General features: G+C 41.5%; 1 protein-coding gene across 1 annotated transcript; it reads right to left on the bottom strand.

Moving 5' to 3' along the window:
- Positions 1 to 1727: 1727 nt before the first annotated feature.
- On the bottom strand, positions 1728 to 11733 carry LOC138352081 (uncharacterized). Its single transcript, XM_069304301.1, has 5 exons — positions 10754 to 11733; positions 6422 to 6566; positions 4508 to 4713; positions 3580 to 3688; positions 1728 to 2341 (listed from the first exon to the last, which is right to left on the bottom strand). The coding sequence occupies exons 2-5, from the start codon at positions 6522 to 6524 to the stop codon at positions 1992 to 1994; spliced, it is 768 nt and encodes a 255-aa protein (XP_069160402.1). The 5' UTR covers positions 6525 to 6566; positions 10754 to 11733; the 3' UTR covers positions 1728 to 1991.
- Positions 11734 to 14562: the final 2829 nt, after the last annotated feature.

Here is a 14562-nt window from a genome sequence, read left to right as displayed (position 1 = left end):
CCCACATACAATACATAACTAAGAAAGTCTCTAAAACAGTTGGTATACTCTCCAAAATCAGATATTATGTACCTAACCCTGCTCTCATCTCTCTATATTATACACTAATCTATCCCTATCTCAACTATGGTATCTGTGCATGGGGTTCAACCACTGCAAACCACTGCAAACCACCTCAAGTCCATCATCACCCAGCAAAAATCTGCTATCAGAATAATATCAAATTCTGCTTTCAGACAACACACAGCCCCCTTGTTTAACTCCCTAAACATGCTAAACATAATCTCACTCCATAAATTCTCTTGTGTCAACTACATTTACAAAACCCTGTTCTTAAATGCAAATCCTGCTCTGAAACTCTTCCTGGACAGATGTAATAGGACCCATTATCACCACACCAGAAATAAATATCTCTTTGATATCCCCAGAGTTAAACTTGTATAAATAAATAAATAAATAAATAAATATGTTTATTCAGGTAAGGTACATACATACAAGTAATGTTACATTAATGGATCGATATATAGATAGAGCTAGTACATACAATGCCTAAAGCCACTATTACGCAACGCGTTTCGGGCAGGAAAAACATTAATATCTAGAACTTAATACTAATTGAGCATAAAGAATAAAATGTGTTGAGAACAAATACAAATAAAGATAAAAAAAAGAGGGAACATGACTGAAAAAGCAGCACAAATACAATAGGTTGACAAACAGTGTTGATTAAAAAAAAAAAAAAAATAACAGACATGGGTTGACAATAGAGGGGTAAGGTAGGTTAGTGAATTTATTAGGTAGTGTTTAGTTTTTATCTTAAACTGGTTGAGAGAGGTACAGTCTTTAACATGGTTGGGAAGATCATTCCACATTCTGGGTCCCTTGATTTGTAGAGCATTTCTAGTTTGATTAAGTCGTATTCTTGGAATATCAAAACTGTATTTTTTTCTGGTGTGGTGCTCATGGGTTCTGTTACAACCTTCAATGAAGCTTTTGAGCTTATATGTATGTATTTGTAATGTATGTATGTAAACAATGTATTTATTATCATTTATCAATTCTGATAGAAATTACCTACTTAAAATTATCTGTTAGATTAAGGACCTGCCTGAAACGCTGCGCATACTAGTGGCTTTACAAGATTGTAAATACTGTACTATTCAATGTATTCTCACAACCCCAATGTACCTACTTGTATATATATAAATAAAATAAAATAAAATATTGTGATGGGTCAGTAGCTAGGGATGGGAAGGCAGGATGCAGTATGCCAAACTGAATTCGTGCGCCCCTTGAGGGACTTGAAGTAGAGGGATAGGGATCACAGGATAAGTATGGGTTGCACAAACTACTGGTAACAGGATGAGTATGGGTTGCACAATTAATTACTACAAAGTGGTTGAGTATGGGGTGCACGTAAATGAAGACTCCCAAGAAGCAAATCAGAGATCAGCCCAAGCTTCATCTTGAGGCAAAGCTCAATGCCTTAAGCCATATTGATGCTCTGTCCACAGAGCATTCTCTCTCTCAAATCATAATAGTACACTAATGGTTCCCTACACCACCCCTCAGGTGCAGCTGCAGCAGGCTTGGGTGACATGATGACTATGGGGTGCACAATAAACTAACACTCACAGAATGAGTATGGGCTGCACAATAAGCTACCTCTCACAAGATTAGTAATAAAGAAACATTAATTTTTTGGGTAGGGTGACTGAAACTCATCCTGGGGTAAAAATGTTTATTTAAATTTATTATAGTTAAATGAATTTAGTAAATTATTCCATATATTGTATTATAAGTGAATTGACACTAAACTATAAATGATACTAATAAGGTTTTAAAAATGAAAAACAGTAAAAATCCTTCATGTAAGATATGGAAGTTGAAAAGTAAATTAACTGTAAACTAAATTATAAACTGTAGACATAATATAAAGTATTATAAGTAAAATACCTATAAACTACCAAATAATGTGTAAGGAACCATTTCTATTGTTTGTCCTTTTTTACCTGTTTCCTCAGGTATTTTAAAATTCCCATTCCGTTGTTACTACACTGTTTTCCTGGTGTAGTTCCCTGTGGTTCAAATTTTACTACTTGTACTTCTTGCTGTTTCTGAAGGATTGCTAATGGTAGCCCTTGTTGCACCGGCGGAACTTTTTGTAAATGTTCCACCTGCGGAACTTTTTGTAATTGTTGAATTTCTTGCACCTGCGGTACCTTTTGGACTTTATGCACCTGCTGCACTTGTAGCTCGTCAGGATTTTTTTCCAGGGCATTATCGCTATCACCTTCTGATCCTAATGTAAGTTTATCTGCATCAAGCTTCCTGGTGCGTGCTGGAATAAAAAATAAAAATAAAAAATAAAAAATTTTGAAATGGAAGATCCTGTGTAACAAATTTAATCAGTTACTATGATCGAGCCGCAGAAATTTTACAGGAAAGATATGGTTGGGTTGACTGCATCTATCTGGACCTAAAAGAGGCATTCAATAGAATTCCACATAAGAGTTTGTTCTGGAAACTAGAACATATTGGAGGGGTGACAGGTAAGCTTCTAACATGGATTAAAAAATTTCAAACTGATAGAAAAATGAGGGCAGTAATCAGAGGCAATGTATTGGACTGGAGAAATGTCACGAGTGGAGTACCACAGGGTTTAGTTCTGGCATTCATGGATAAATAATAAATAAATTGTTCATGATTTTTTTAGACAAAAGCTAGAATATGCAGCAGTTGTATGGTGCCCATATCTTAAGAAGTACATGTACAAACTTGAAATGATACAAAGACGTCATGGGTGTCATAGGGGCACCAGCACACTGGTTTGCTAAAGGGCCCTTAATGCTGTCGAGACCTTATGGGCCCTTGGACCCATTACGTTAAGACATAGTGCTGTATTGGGCCACACACTTTTTGCCATATACATCAACGACAGAGATGATTGAATTGAAATTATATATATATATATATATATATATATATATATATATATATATATATATATATATATATATATATATATACATATATATATATATATATATATATATATATATATATATATATATATGTCGTACCTAATAGCCAGAACGCACTTCTCAGCCAACTATGCATGGCCCAATTTGCATAATAAGCCAAGTTTTCATGAATTAATGTTTTTTCGACTACCTAACCTACCTAACCTAACCTAACCTAACTTTTTCTGCTACCTAACCTAACCTAACCGATAGAGATAGGTTAGGTTAGGTTAGGTAGGGTTGGTTAGGTTCGGTCATATATCTACGTTAATTTTAACTCCAATAAAAAAAATTGACCTCATACGTAATGAATTGGGTAGCTTTATCATTTCATAGGAAAAAAATTAGAAAAAATATATTAATTCAGGAAAACTTGGCTTATTAGGCAAATCGGGCCTTGAATAGTAGGCTGAGAAGTGCGTTCTGGCTATTAGGTACGACATATATATATATATACATATGTATATATATATATATATACATATGTATATATATATATATATATGAGAGAAAATAATAGGTGGTGATATATTTATATATTATGTGAACTACTTACACAAAAAGAAGTTAGTGGTGAAGATCTTCTTGTCCTCTTCTTGTCGTGCTGGTCCTTTCTTGTAATAGATAACGATTGATTCATACCCACAGCCACGCAGATATGTTAGCTGAAAAGCAAATAATATTTAAACAATAACACTATCTGGGAAAATGCAACAAAATAAATGTTTGAAGCATAGCTGGGCATGTGCAATAGAACCCATAATAGAATCACAATACCAGAAATAAATATCTTTGATATCCCCAGAGTCAAAGTTATTCTGTGTAAATACTCTATGCAAATAAAGGGACCTTGTCTATGGAACTAACTTGCTAACAAATTTAAAAACTGTCCAACTTCTGCCATTTTAAAAAATAAAACCAAAAAGTACCTAAATTTTTTCTTGATAGTTTCCTAACTAGTGTATTAAACTCGCACTGTATCTTATGAAATCCAATGCCAGAATATATGTGCCTAAACCATACAACTTTTCCATTGTAATCATTGCTATCACCTTATATCATGATTGTTATATTGAATGCATATCTTACTATATTATACCTTGAAATATTCCTCAAATTATGCTACAATTTATATGTTGATAACCCTCAAATTTTACTTTAATGTACATAGTAATCTTTGTGATACTTTCTTACAATGTACCAGCCAATTTTTTCCATTTAAGCTTTAAATTGCCTATTTAAAATTATCTGTTAGATTAAGGACCTGCCCAAAACACTATGTGTGCTAGTGGCTTTACAAGAATGTAAAAACATCAATTCTATGTACTCTCATAATCCCAGTGTGCTATCTTGTATATAAATAAATAAACAAATAGTATGTAAGTACTGTACAGCATTATTCATGTTGATTCTATACCTTATCAAGCAAGTTCAGCATAAGAAGAATACAAATGAATACAACAGATGTAGACAAACTTCAATACCTGATTTTCAATCCTTCGTAGAACCCGGCTTGCTGTATTTCGTTCTAAAGCCTTCTTGCCTTTAAGTAGAAAACGGGCTTCCTCTTCTTTCTTCATTAATTCTCTACTGTTTCGGAAGTCACACTGGCAGAACTTGCAAACATTGCTTCGGACATGCACACATTGTTTGCAGTTTGTGCATCTCCTCAAGAATTTTCCCTGAAGACCTGAAGGAAATAGTTTCTAATAAAATACTTATATTCAAATGACCTATGCTGCAAAAATTATAAGTTAAATTGTTGTTAAAATGTACTACAGTAATTAAATATATTATTTAAATTATGAAATAATCTACATTAACACTAGTGAGAGCAATGTTAAAAATTTTAGGACTGCATCTGGAAATAACTTTAATTTTGGATGTGATTAACCATGCTGTAACTCGTATAACAAAACTGAGAGGAGTTGAATCCAACAGCCTGATTGACCAGGCTGTTAATTTCAAGCGAATACTATATTATTGGAAGAAAAAAAAATTATATATATATATATATATATATATATATATATATATATATATATATATATATATATATATATATATATATATATATATATATATATATATATATATGTCGTACCTAATAGCCAGAACGCACTTCTCAGCCTACTATGCAAGGCCCGATTTGCCTAATACGCCAAGTTTTCATGAACTAATTGTTTTTCGACGACCTAACCTACCTAACCTAACCTAACCTAACTTTTTCGGCTACCTAACCTAACCTAACCTATAAAGATAGGCTAGGTTAGGTTAGGTAGGGTTGGTTAGGTTCTGTCATATATCTACGTTAATTTTAACTCCAATAAAAAAAAAATGACCTCATACATAATGAAGTGGGTAGCTTTATCATTTCATAAGAAAAAAATTAGAGAAAATATATTAATTCAGGAAAACTTGGCTCATTAGGCAAATCGGGCCTTGCATAGTAGGCTGAGAAGTGCGTTCTGGCTACTAGGTACGACATATATATATATATATATATATATATATATATATATATATATATATATATATATATATATATATATAATCAATATTGTAACTTTTTTTGTGTAATGACGTTTTCAAATAAAGTTAGATAAATATACACACATACCAAAAGAATAAGGGTGGTAGGAGAAGAAAATATGAAAGTGTTCAGTGAGGATCCACAAGGTCTTCTCTGAGTACTCTTTATTTTCTTCTCCGAGGCTATGGGTCCCTACACTTGCACCAGAGGTGGTACCCCTCATATATATATATATATATATATATATATATATATATATATATATATATATATATATATATATATATATATATATATATATATATATATATATATATATATGTCGTACCTAGTAGCCCGAACGCACTTCTCAGCCTACTATGCAAGGCCCGATTTGCCTAATAAGCCAAGTTTTTATGAATTAATTGTTTTTCGACTACCTAACCTACCTAAGCTAACCTAACCTAACTTTTTCGGCTACCTAACCTAACCTAACCTATAAATATAGGTTAGGTTAGGTTAGGTAGGGTTGGTTAGGTTCGGCCATATATCTACGTTAATTTTAACTCCAATAAAAAAAATTGACCTCATACATAATGAAATGGGTAGCTTTATCATTTCATCAGAAAACAAATTAGAGAAAATATACTGTCAGGAAAACTTGGCTTATTATGCAAATCGGGCCTTGCATAGTAAGCCGAGTACGACGTTCTGGCTACTAGGTACAACATATATATATATATATATATATATACATACATACATACATACATACATACATACATACATACATACATACATACATACACACATACATATATATATATATATATATATATATATGACAGTGTCAGATTCAGTTTACTACAGTTTAGTAATTCCTTACCATTTGATGTACTAGGTAGATCCATGTTTGGTGAAGTTTTATAGCTGGAGCTGGAAGATCCTGTCGAGATGACTTCTTCAAAGAGAATAGCTTCAACACACATTGTGTCTTGAGTCTACCAGTACTTGGCCTACAGTTACCAGATCTGATTTACAGAAACTAGTGAACTATGGAGATAAGATTGTTAATAATATACTTTTTTTGAGATTCATATGACTTGCAGCTTAAAAACCAACCTTATTTTAAAATAGTACACTAAAGTACATAGCAAATTGCGAAATTCGTAGTTTTTTAACTACTTTAAAGCTAAATTCTCAAGCTTTGAAAATAAGCACAATTTGCTATTTTAAGCGGAATCTGGCAACTCTGATTTAGCATGTAAACATTGACTTGCATTCACAATGTAGTTATTTATTTTTCAACAATTTAAAACGAGTTATGAAAATACACACATTGGTACATTATTGCAAAGGCACTATACTATATATATATATATATATAAATTGTTGCAAGTCGAGCAACAAATATTTTACATTGAACAACAAATGAGATTGGAAAAGCAGTATTGCCAAAATAGACCCCAGACACACCCTGTGGGTAGTAATGGACCCCCATACCGACCCTATGAGGGGTAGTGGACCCCATAATAACACTATGGGCGATAGTGGACACTATACAAACACTATGGGCGGTAGTTGACTTCATAGAGACCCTGTGGGCGGTAAGGGACCCCCTATCGACCCTGTGGGCGGCAGTGGACCCCCTATCGATCCTGTGGGCGGCAGTGGACCCCCTACCGACCCTGTGGGCGGCAGTGGACCCCTACCGAACGTGTGGGCGGCAGTGGACCCCCTACCGACCCTGTGGGCGGCAGTGGACCCCCTATCGATCCTGTGGGCGGTAGTGGACCCCCCCCATATCGACCCTGTGGGCGGCAGTGGACCCCCTATCGATCCTGTGGGCGGCAGTGGACCCCCTACCGACCCAGTGGGTGGCAGTGGACCCCCTGCCGACCCTGTGGGCGGTAGTGGACCCCTACCGACCCTGTGGACGGTAGTTGACTTCATAGCGACCCAGTGGGCGGTAGTGGACCCCATACCGACCCTGTGGGTGGCGGTGGACTCCATACCGACTCTGTGGGCGGCAGTGAACCCTATATACTAATCCTGTGGGCGATACTGTACCCTATAGTCATCCTGTGGGGGCAATGGATGCCATACATATCCAGTGGGTGTTATTGTACCCCATACTTATTCTGTGGGTGGTTGGAGCCCCATACCCATCCTGTGGGTTATAGTGGACCCCATACTCATCCTGTGGGTGGTATTGGACCCCATACCTATCCTGTGGGTGGTTGTGAGCCCATACCCATCCTGTCGGTGGTAGTGGACGCAATACACATCCAGTGGATGGTATTGGATCCCATACCCTTCCTGTGGGTGGAAGTGATCCCCATACCATTCCTGTGGGTGGATGTGACCCCCATACTCATCCTGCGGGTGTTATTGGACCCCTTACCCACCTAACAGGTGGTAGTGGACCCTAATCCTATAGTTTCCAATAATCCACACCATACCATCCTGTTTGCAGTAGTTTACCCTATATACATTCCAACATAACATCGTTTTCTGTTAGCGTTCCTACAAAACATTCTTTAAAGATTTCTAAAGCACAAACTATAGTATATAATATTGATTGGTGAAGCACTTATTCTATGTAATAATTTATTGTGCTTATTATAATTTACTAAGAACAACTAATATTTCTCAAAACAAAACTACGAGCCTTCAATAGGATGTAGCTGATCTGTAATATTATAAGAGCATGGACAATAGTAGGTGAATTTCACAACCCATGTGGGACCTGAAAACTACAATTTTCGTTATAATTGAACCAATCACGACTATTCAGCTATCTACGTTGATGGACGAGTACTGTGAGACGTAAATTGGTACGTGAGGAAGAGTTTGAGCCTTGGTAAAAAAGTTAACTGGGAATATATCACATATGTACTAAATCACATTCCACATATTGACTTTAAGCACTAGTCATATATGTACTGTCTTGTGTGAGAACGGGTTGGATCCTGGTGTTCTGACACACCTGTGGTGTGATCCTGGTACACTGACCCACCTGTGGAGAGATGCTAGGGTTCTGACCCAACTATGGTGTGATTCTAGTGTACTGACCCACCTGTGATTTGATGATAGTGTGTTGACCCAACTGTGGTGTGATCCTGGTATACTGACCCAAATGTGGCGTGCTCCTGGAGTACTGACCCACCTGTGCTGTTATCCTGTTGTATTGACCCACCTGCGGTTTGATCCTGGTGTATTGACCCACCTGTGGTGTGATCCTGGTGTAATGACCCCCCCCCTCCCCCGTGGTGTGATCCTAGTGTACTGACCCACCTGTGGTTTGATGCTGGTGTACTGACCCACCTGAGGGGTGATCCTTGTGTACTGAACCACCTGTGGTGTAATCCTGGTGTTTTGCCTTACCTGTGGTGTGATACTGGCGTACTGACCCACCTGTGGTGTGATCCTAGTGTACTGAGCCCCCCGTGGTGTGATCCTAGTGTACCGACCCACCTGTGGTTTGATGCTGGTGTACTGACCCACCGGAGGCGTGATCCTTGTGTACTGAACCACCTGTGGCGTGATCGTGGTGTACTCACACACCTGTTTTGTGATCCTGGTGTACTGACCCACCTTTGGTGTGATCCTAGTGTTCTGACCCACCTTTGGTGTGATCCAAGTGTTCTGACCCACCTGAGTCTTGATGATGGTGTTTTGACCCACCTGTGGTGTCATGCTGGTGTATTGACCCACCTGTGGTTTGATCCTGATGTATTGACCCTCCTCTGGTGTGATCCTAGTGTATTGACCAACTTGTGATGTGAACCTGAAGTACTGACCCACGTTTCGTGTGATCCTTGTGTATTGACCAGCCTGAGGTGTGATTCTAGTGTATTGACCCACCTGTGGTGTGATGCTGGTTTACTGACCCTCCTACGGTGTTATCCTGGTGTATTGACCCACCTGTGGTGTGATACTGGTGTACTGACCCACCTGTAGTGTGATCCTGGTGTATAGACCCACCTGAGGCGTGATCATAGTGTAAGTGACCCACCTGTGGTGTAATGCTGGCGTACTGACCCACCTGTGGTATGATCGTGGTGTACTGACACAACTGTGGTGTGATTCTGGAGTACTGACCCACCTTTGATGTAATCCTGGTGTACTGACCCACCTGAGGTGTGATCCAAGTGTATTGACCACCTGTGGTGTGATCCTGGTGTACTGACCCAGCTGTGGCATGATCCTGGTGTACTGACCAACCTGTGGTGTGATCCTGGTGTACTGACCCACCTGTGGTGTGATCCTGGTGTACTGACCCACCTGTAGTGCGATCCTGGTGTACTGACACTCCTGAGGTGTGATTCTAGTCTACTGACCCACCTGCGTTTTGATAATGGTGTGTTGACCCAACTGTGGTGTGATCCTAGTGTATTGACTCACGTTTGGGGTGATCCTGGTGTAATGACCCACCTGTTGCGTGATCCTGGTGTACTTACCCACACGTGGTGTGATCCTGGTATACTGACCTACCTGTGGTGTGATCCTGGTGTATTGACCCACCTGTTGCGTGATCCTGGTGTACTTACCCACATGTGGTGTGATCCTGGTATACTCACCTACCTGTGGTGTGATCCTGGTGTATTGACCCACCTGTGGTGAGATCCTAGTGTATTGAAAAACCTGTGGTGTGATTCTGGTGTACTGACACACCTGTGGTGTGATCGTGATGTACTGACGTACCTGACGTTTGAGCGTAGTGTATTGATCCACCTGTGGTGTGATGCTGGTGTACTGACACACGTGTGGTGTGATCGTGGTGTACTGATCCCACCTGTGGTGTGATGCTGGTGTACTGACACACCTGTGGTGTGATCGACTTGTACTGACCTACCTGTTGTGTCATCGTGGTGTACTGACCCACCTGTAGTGTGATACTGGTGTACTGACCAACCTGTGGTGTGATGCTGGTGTACTGACCCACCTGTGGTGTGATCGTGGTGTACTGACCAACCTGTGGAGTGATGGTGGTGTACTGACCCACCTGTGGTGTGATCCTGGTGTACTGACCAACCTGTGGTGTGATGCTGGTGTACTGACCCACCTGTGGTGTGATCGTGGTGTACTGACCAACCTGTGGTGTGATCCTGGTGTACTGACCCACCTGTGGTGTGATGGTGGTGTACTGACCCACCTGTGGTGTGATGCTGGTGTACTGACCAACCTGTGGTGTGATGGTGGTGTACTGACCCACCTGTGGTATGATGCTGGTGTTGTAAAGGCCCGTTCTTCTCTCTACCCTTCCTCTCCACTCAATACCCCAGTTCAACACTGCTACAGCTCAGTATGACACCTCACTGAGCTACCGCGGGTACAAGCTGAAATATTAAATGAGGAGGAAACAAAAAGAATAGGGATTATTAATTTTTGAAACTAATAATTAAAAACTCATTAGACACTGCCACTACCTTCCCGATCTAACATACCTGAATGTGTCTATCATTGATCCTCCAAGAAGGCAAGGGATCGGTATTCATGAACTCCCGGGCAACAGGAACTTCGGTAATAAATCTTGGGAATTAGTTTGTTTAATATACTTTGCTTATTTAGGTCCAAGGGCAAATTAAATATCCATTAAATGGCGGAGAACAGGGGGATTTCCAAATACCACACATGTATATACTTCATGTAAAAACTGCTCAAAATTTATGACAAATGGGACAGAGATAATTAAACAACAAAAACAAATTATAACTTTATTTTATTTAACACATATATTGAAATCAAATGAACATATATCCCTATTATCCCTAAGAGGCACATTGAATATCTACCGAGGACACGAATACTCAAGTGCACAATACTTAAAAACTGCACGTCGGCTAAGATGTCAAAGGATGCCCTCAGACCCTGTGACGCTGGACCGAGTTCCCAGCCCCAAGCACTACCAGAATACACTCCCGAATTTTGTTTCACCAGCTTACCAGTGGAAGGATTGCTCCTCCCACAATCTAATACAGCCCCAGGGCTCCACACATTATTTTTATTATACAGCCAACCATTAAAAACTAGGCATGAGGTCTGGCTCTCCAGGGCAAATAACTTGGTACTTATCTACCGTCAATCACCTTCCATGATCTGCCTGAAGGTACATGAAATCCTCGAAGACTGAGTCAGCTCTCCCCAGCTAATCGAAGGGGACGAGGCGCTTCTGTAGTTGGACCACCCCAGCGTGGGGCACAGCGGAGCAATGTTTACAGAACTGACAAATTATGTTCAAACCTATCTCCTCTAAGTTAAAAGGTAGGGACATTTGACCCGCCTTGTATGGGGGGGGTTGGGGGAACCGGTGAGAGGGGGAAGAGAGGGAATTCGGTGGGGAATGGAGAGGGAAAAGTGGGGGAGGATAGGCACTGAGAGGACCAAACTAGCAACACCACCCTCAGGTCAACCTCATGGCCCTTAACAAATAAGCGAAAGGGGGGGGGGGGAGGAGAGAATCAGCCGTTACAGTGTACTGACCCACCTGTGGTGTGATCGTGGTATACTGACCCACCTGTGGTGTGACCGTGGTGTACTGACCCACCTGTGGTGTGATCGTGGTGTACTGATCCACCTGTGGTGTGATCGTGGTATACTGACCCACCTGTGGTGTGATCGTGGTGTACAGATCCATCTGTGGTGTAATCGTGGTGTACTGACCCACCTGTTGTGTTATGCTGGTATACTGACCCATCTGTGGTGTGATGCTGGTGTACTGACCCACCTGTTGTGTGATCGTGGTATACTGACCCACCTGTGGTGTGATTCTGGTGTACTGACCCACCTGTTGTGTGATCCTTGTGTACTGACCCACTTGTATTCTGAGGTTAGTGTACTGACCCACCTGTGGTGTGGTCATGGTGTACTGACCCACCTGTTGTGTGATCCTTGTGTACTGACCCACCTGTGGTGTGGTCATGGTGTACTGACTCACCTGTGATGTGATGCTAGTGTACTGACCCACTTCTTGTGTGATCCTGGTCTACTGACCACCTTGTAGTGTGATCCTGGTCTAATGACCCACCTGTGTTGTGATCCTGATGTACTGACCCAGCTGTGGCGTGATCCTGGTGTACTCACCAACATGTTGTGTGATGCTAGTGTACCGACCCACCTGTGGTGTGATTCTGGTGTACTGACCAACCTGTGGTGTGATTCATGTAATACTGACCCACCTGTAGTGCGATCCTGGTGTACTGACACTCCTGAGGTATTATTCTAGTCTACTGACCCACCTGTGTTTTGATGATGGTGTGTTGACCCAACTGTGGTGTGATCCTAGTGTATTGACTCACGTTTGGGGTGTTCCTGGTGTAATGACTCACCTGTTGCGTGATCCTGGAGTACTTACCCACATGTGGTGTGATTCTGGTATACTGACCTACCTGTGGTGTGATCCTGGGGTATTGACCCACCTGTGGTGAGATCCTAGTGTATTGACAAACCTGTGGTGTGAACCTGGTGTACTGACACACCTGTGGTGTGATCCTGGTGTACTGACCCACTTTTGGTGGGATCGTGATGTACTGACGTACCTGAGGTTTGAGCGTAGTGTATTGATCCACCTGAGGTGTGATACTGGTGTAGTGACCCACCTGTGAGGTGATCCTGGTGTATTGACTCACCTGTGGTGTGATCCTGGTGTACTGGCCCACCTGTACTCACCTAGCTGACTGACCCACCTGTGGGTTGATGCTGTGTACTGACCCACCTGTCGTGTGATCCTGGTGTAGTGTCCCACCTGTAGTGTGATGCTGGTGTAATGACCCACCTGTTGCGTGGTCCTGGTGTACTGACCCTCCTATGGTGTGATCCTGGTGTTTTGACACACCTGTGGTGAGATCCTGGTATACTGACCCACCTGTGGAGAGATGCTAGGGTTCTGACCCAACTATAGTGTGATCCTGGTGTATTGACTCACCAGTGGTGTGATCCTAGTGTACTGACCAACCTGTGGTGTGATTCTAGTGTACTAACCCCCCTGTGGTGTGGTCCTAGTGTTCTGGCCCACCTGAGTTTTGATGATGGTGTATTGACCCACCAGTGTTTTGATGATTGTGTATTGACCCACCTGTGGTGTCATGCTGGTGTATTGACCCACCTGTGGTTTGATCCTGATGTATTGTCCCTCCTCTGGTGTGATCACAGTATATTGACCAACTTGTGGTGTGATCCAGGTGTACTGACACACCTGGTGTGAACCTGAAGTACTGACCCACGTTTCGTGTGATCCTTGTGTATTGACCCACCTGAGGTGTGATCCTAGTGTATTGACCCACGTGTGGTGTGATGCTGGTTTACTGACCCACCTACGGTGTTATCCTGGTGTACTGACCTACCTGTGGTGTGATCCTGCTTTACTGATCCACCTGTGGTGTGATCCTGGTGTACTGACCCACCTGTGGTGTGATGCTGGTGATCTGACCCACCTGAGGAGTGATCCTAGTGTACTGACCCACCTGTGGTGTGATGCTGGTGCACTGACCCACAAGTGGCATGATCCCAGTGTACTGACCCACTTGTGGTTTGATGCTGTTGTACTGACCCACCTGTGGGCATGATTCTAGTGTACTGACCAACCTGTGGGGTGATCCTGGTGTACTGACCCACTTGTGGCGTGATCCTGGAGTAATCCCTCACCTTTGGTGTGACTCTAGTGTACTGACCCACCAATGGTGTGATCCTGGTTTACTGACCTACCTGTGGCGTGATCCTGATGTACTCACCCACCTGCTTTGTGATCCTGGTGTACTGACCCATCTGTGATGTGATCCTGGTATACTGACCCACCTGTGTTGTGATCCTGGTGTATAGACCCACCTGTGGTGTGACCCTGGTTTATTGACCCACCTGTTGTGTGATCCTGGTGTTTTGACCCACCTGTGATGTAATGCTGGTGTACTAACCCACCTGCGGTGTGATCCTAAAGTAGTGACCCACCTTTGGTGTGATCCTGGTGTACTGACCCTCCTGTGGTGTGATCCTGGTGTACTAACCCACCTGTGGTGTGATCCTGGTGTA

The sequence above is a fragment of the Procambarus clarkii genome, chromosome 52, assembly GCF_040958095.1.
Source record: "Procambarus clarkii isolate CNS0578487 chromosome 52, FALCON_Pclarkii_2.0, whole genome shotgun sequence".
NCBI classification, from domain to species: domain Eukaryota; kingdom Metazoa; phylum Arthropoda; class Malacostraca; order Decapoda; family Cambaridae; genus Procambarus; species Procambarus clarkii.
Note: the sequence above shows the minus strand (reverse complement) of the source record. Positions and strands in the feature narration are given on the sequence as shown.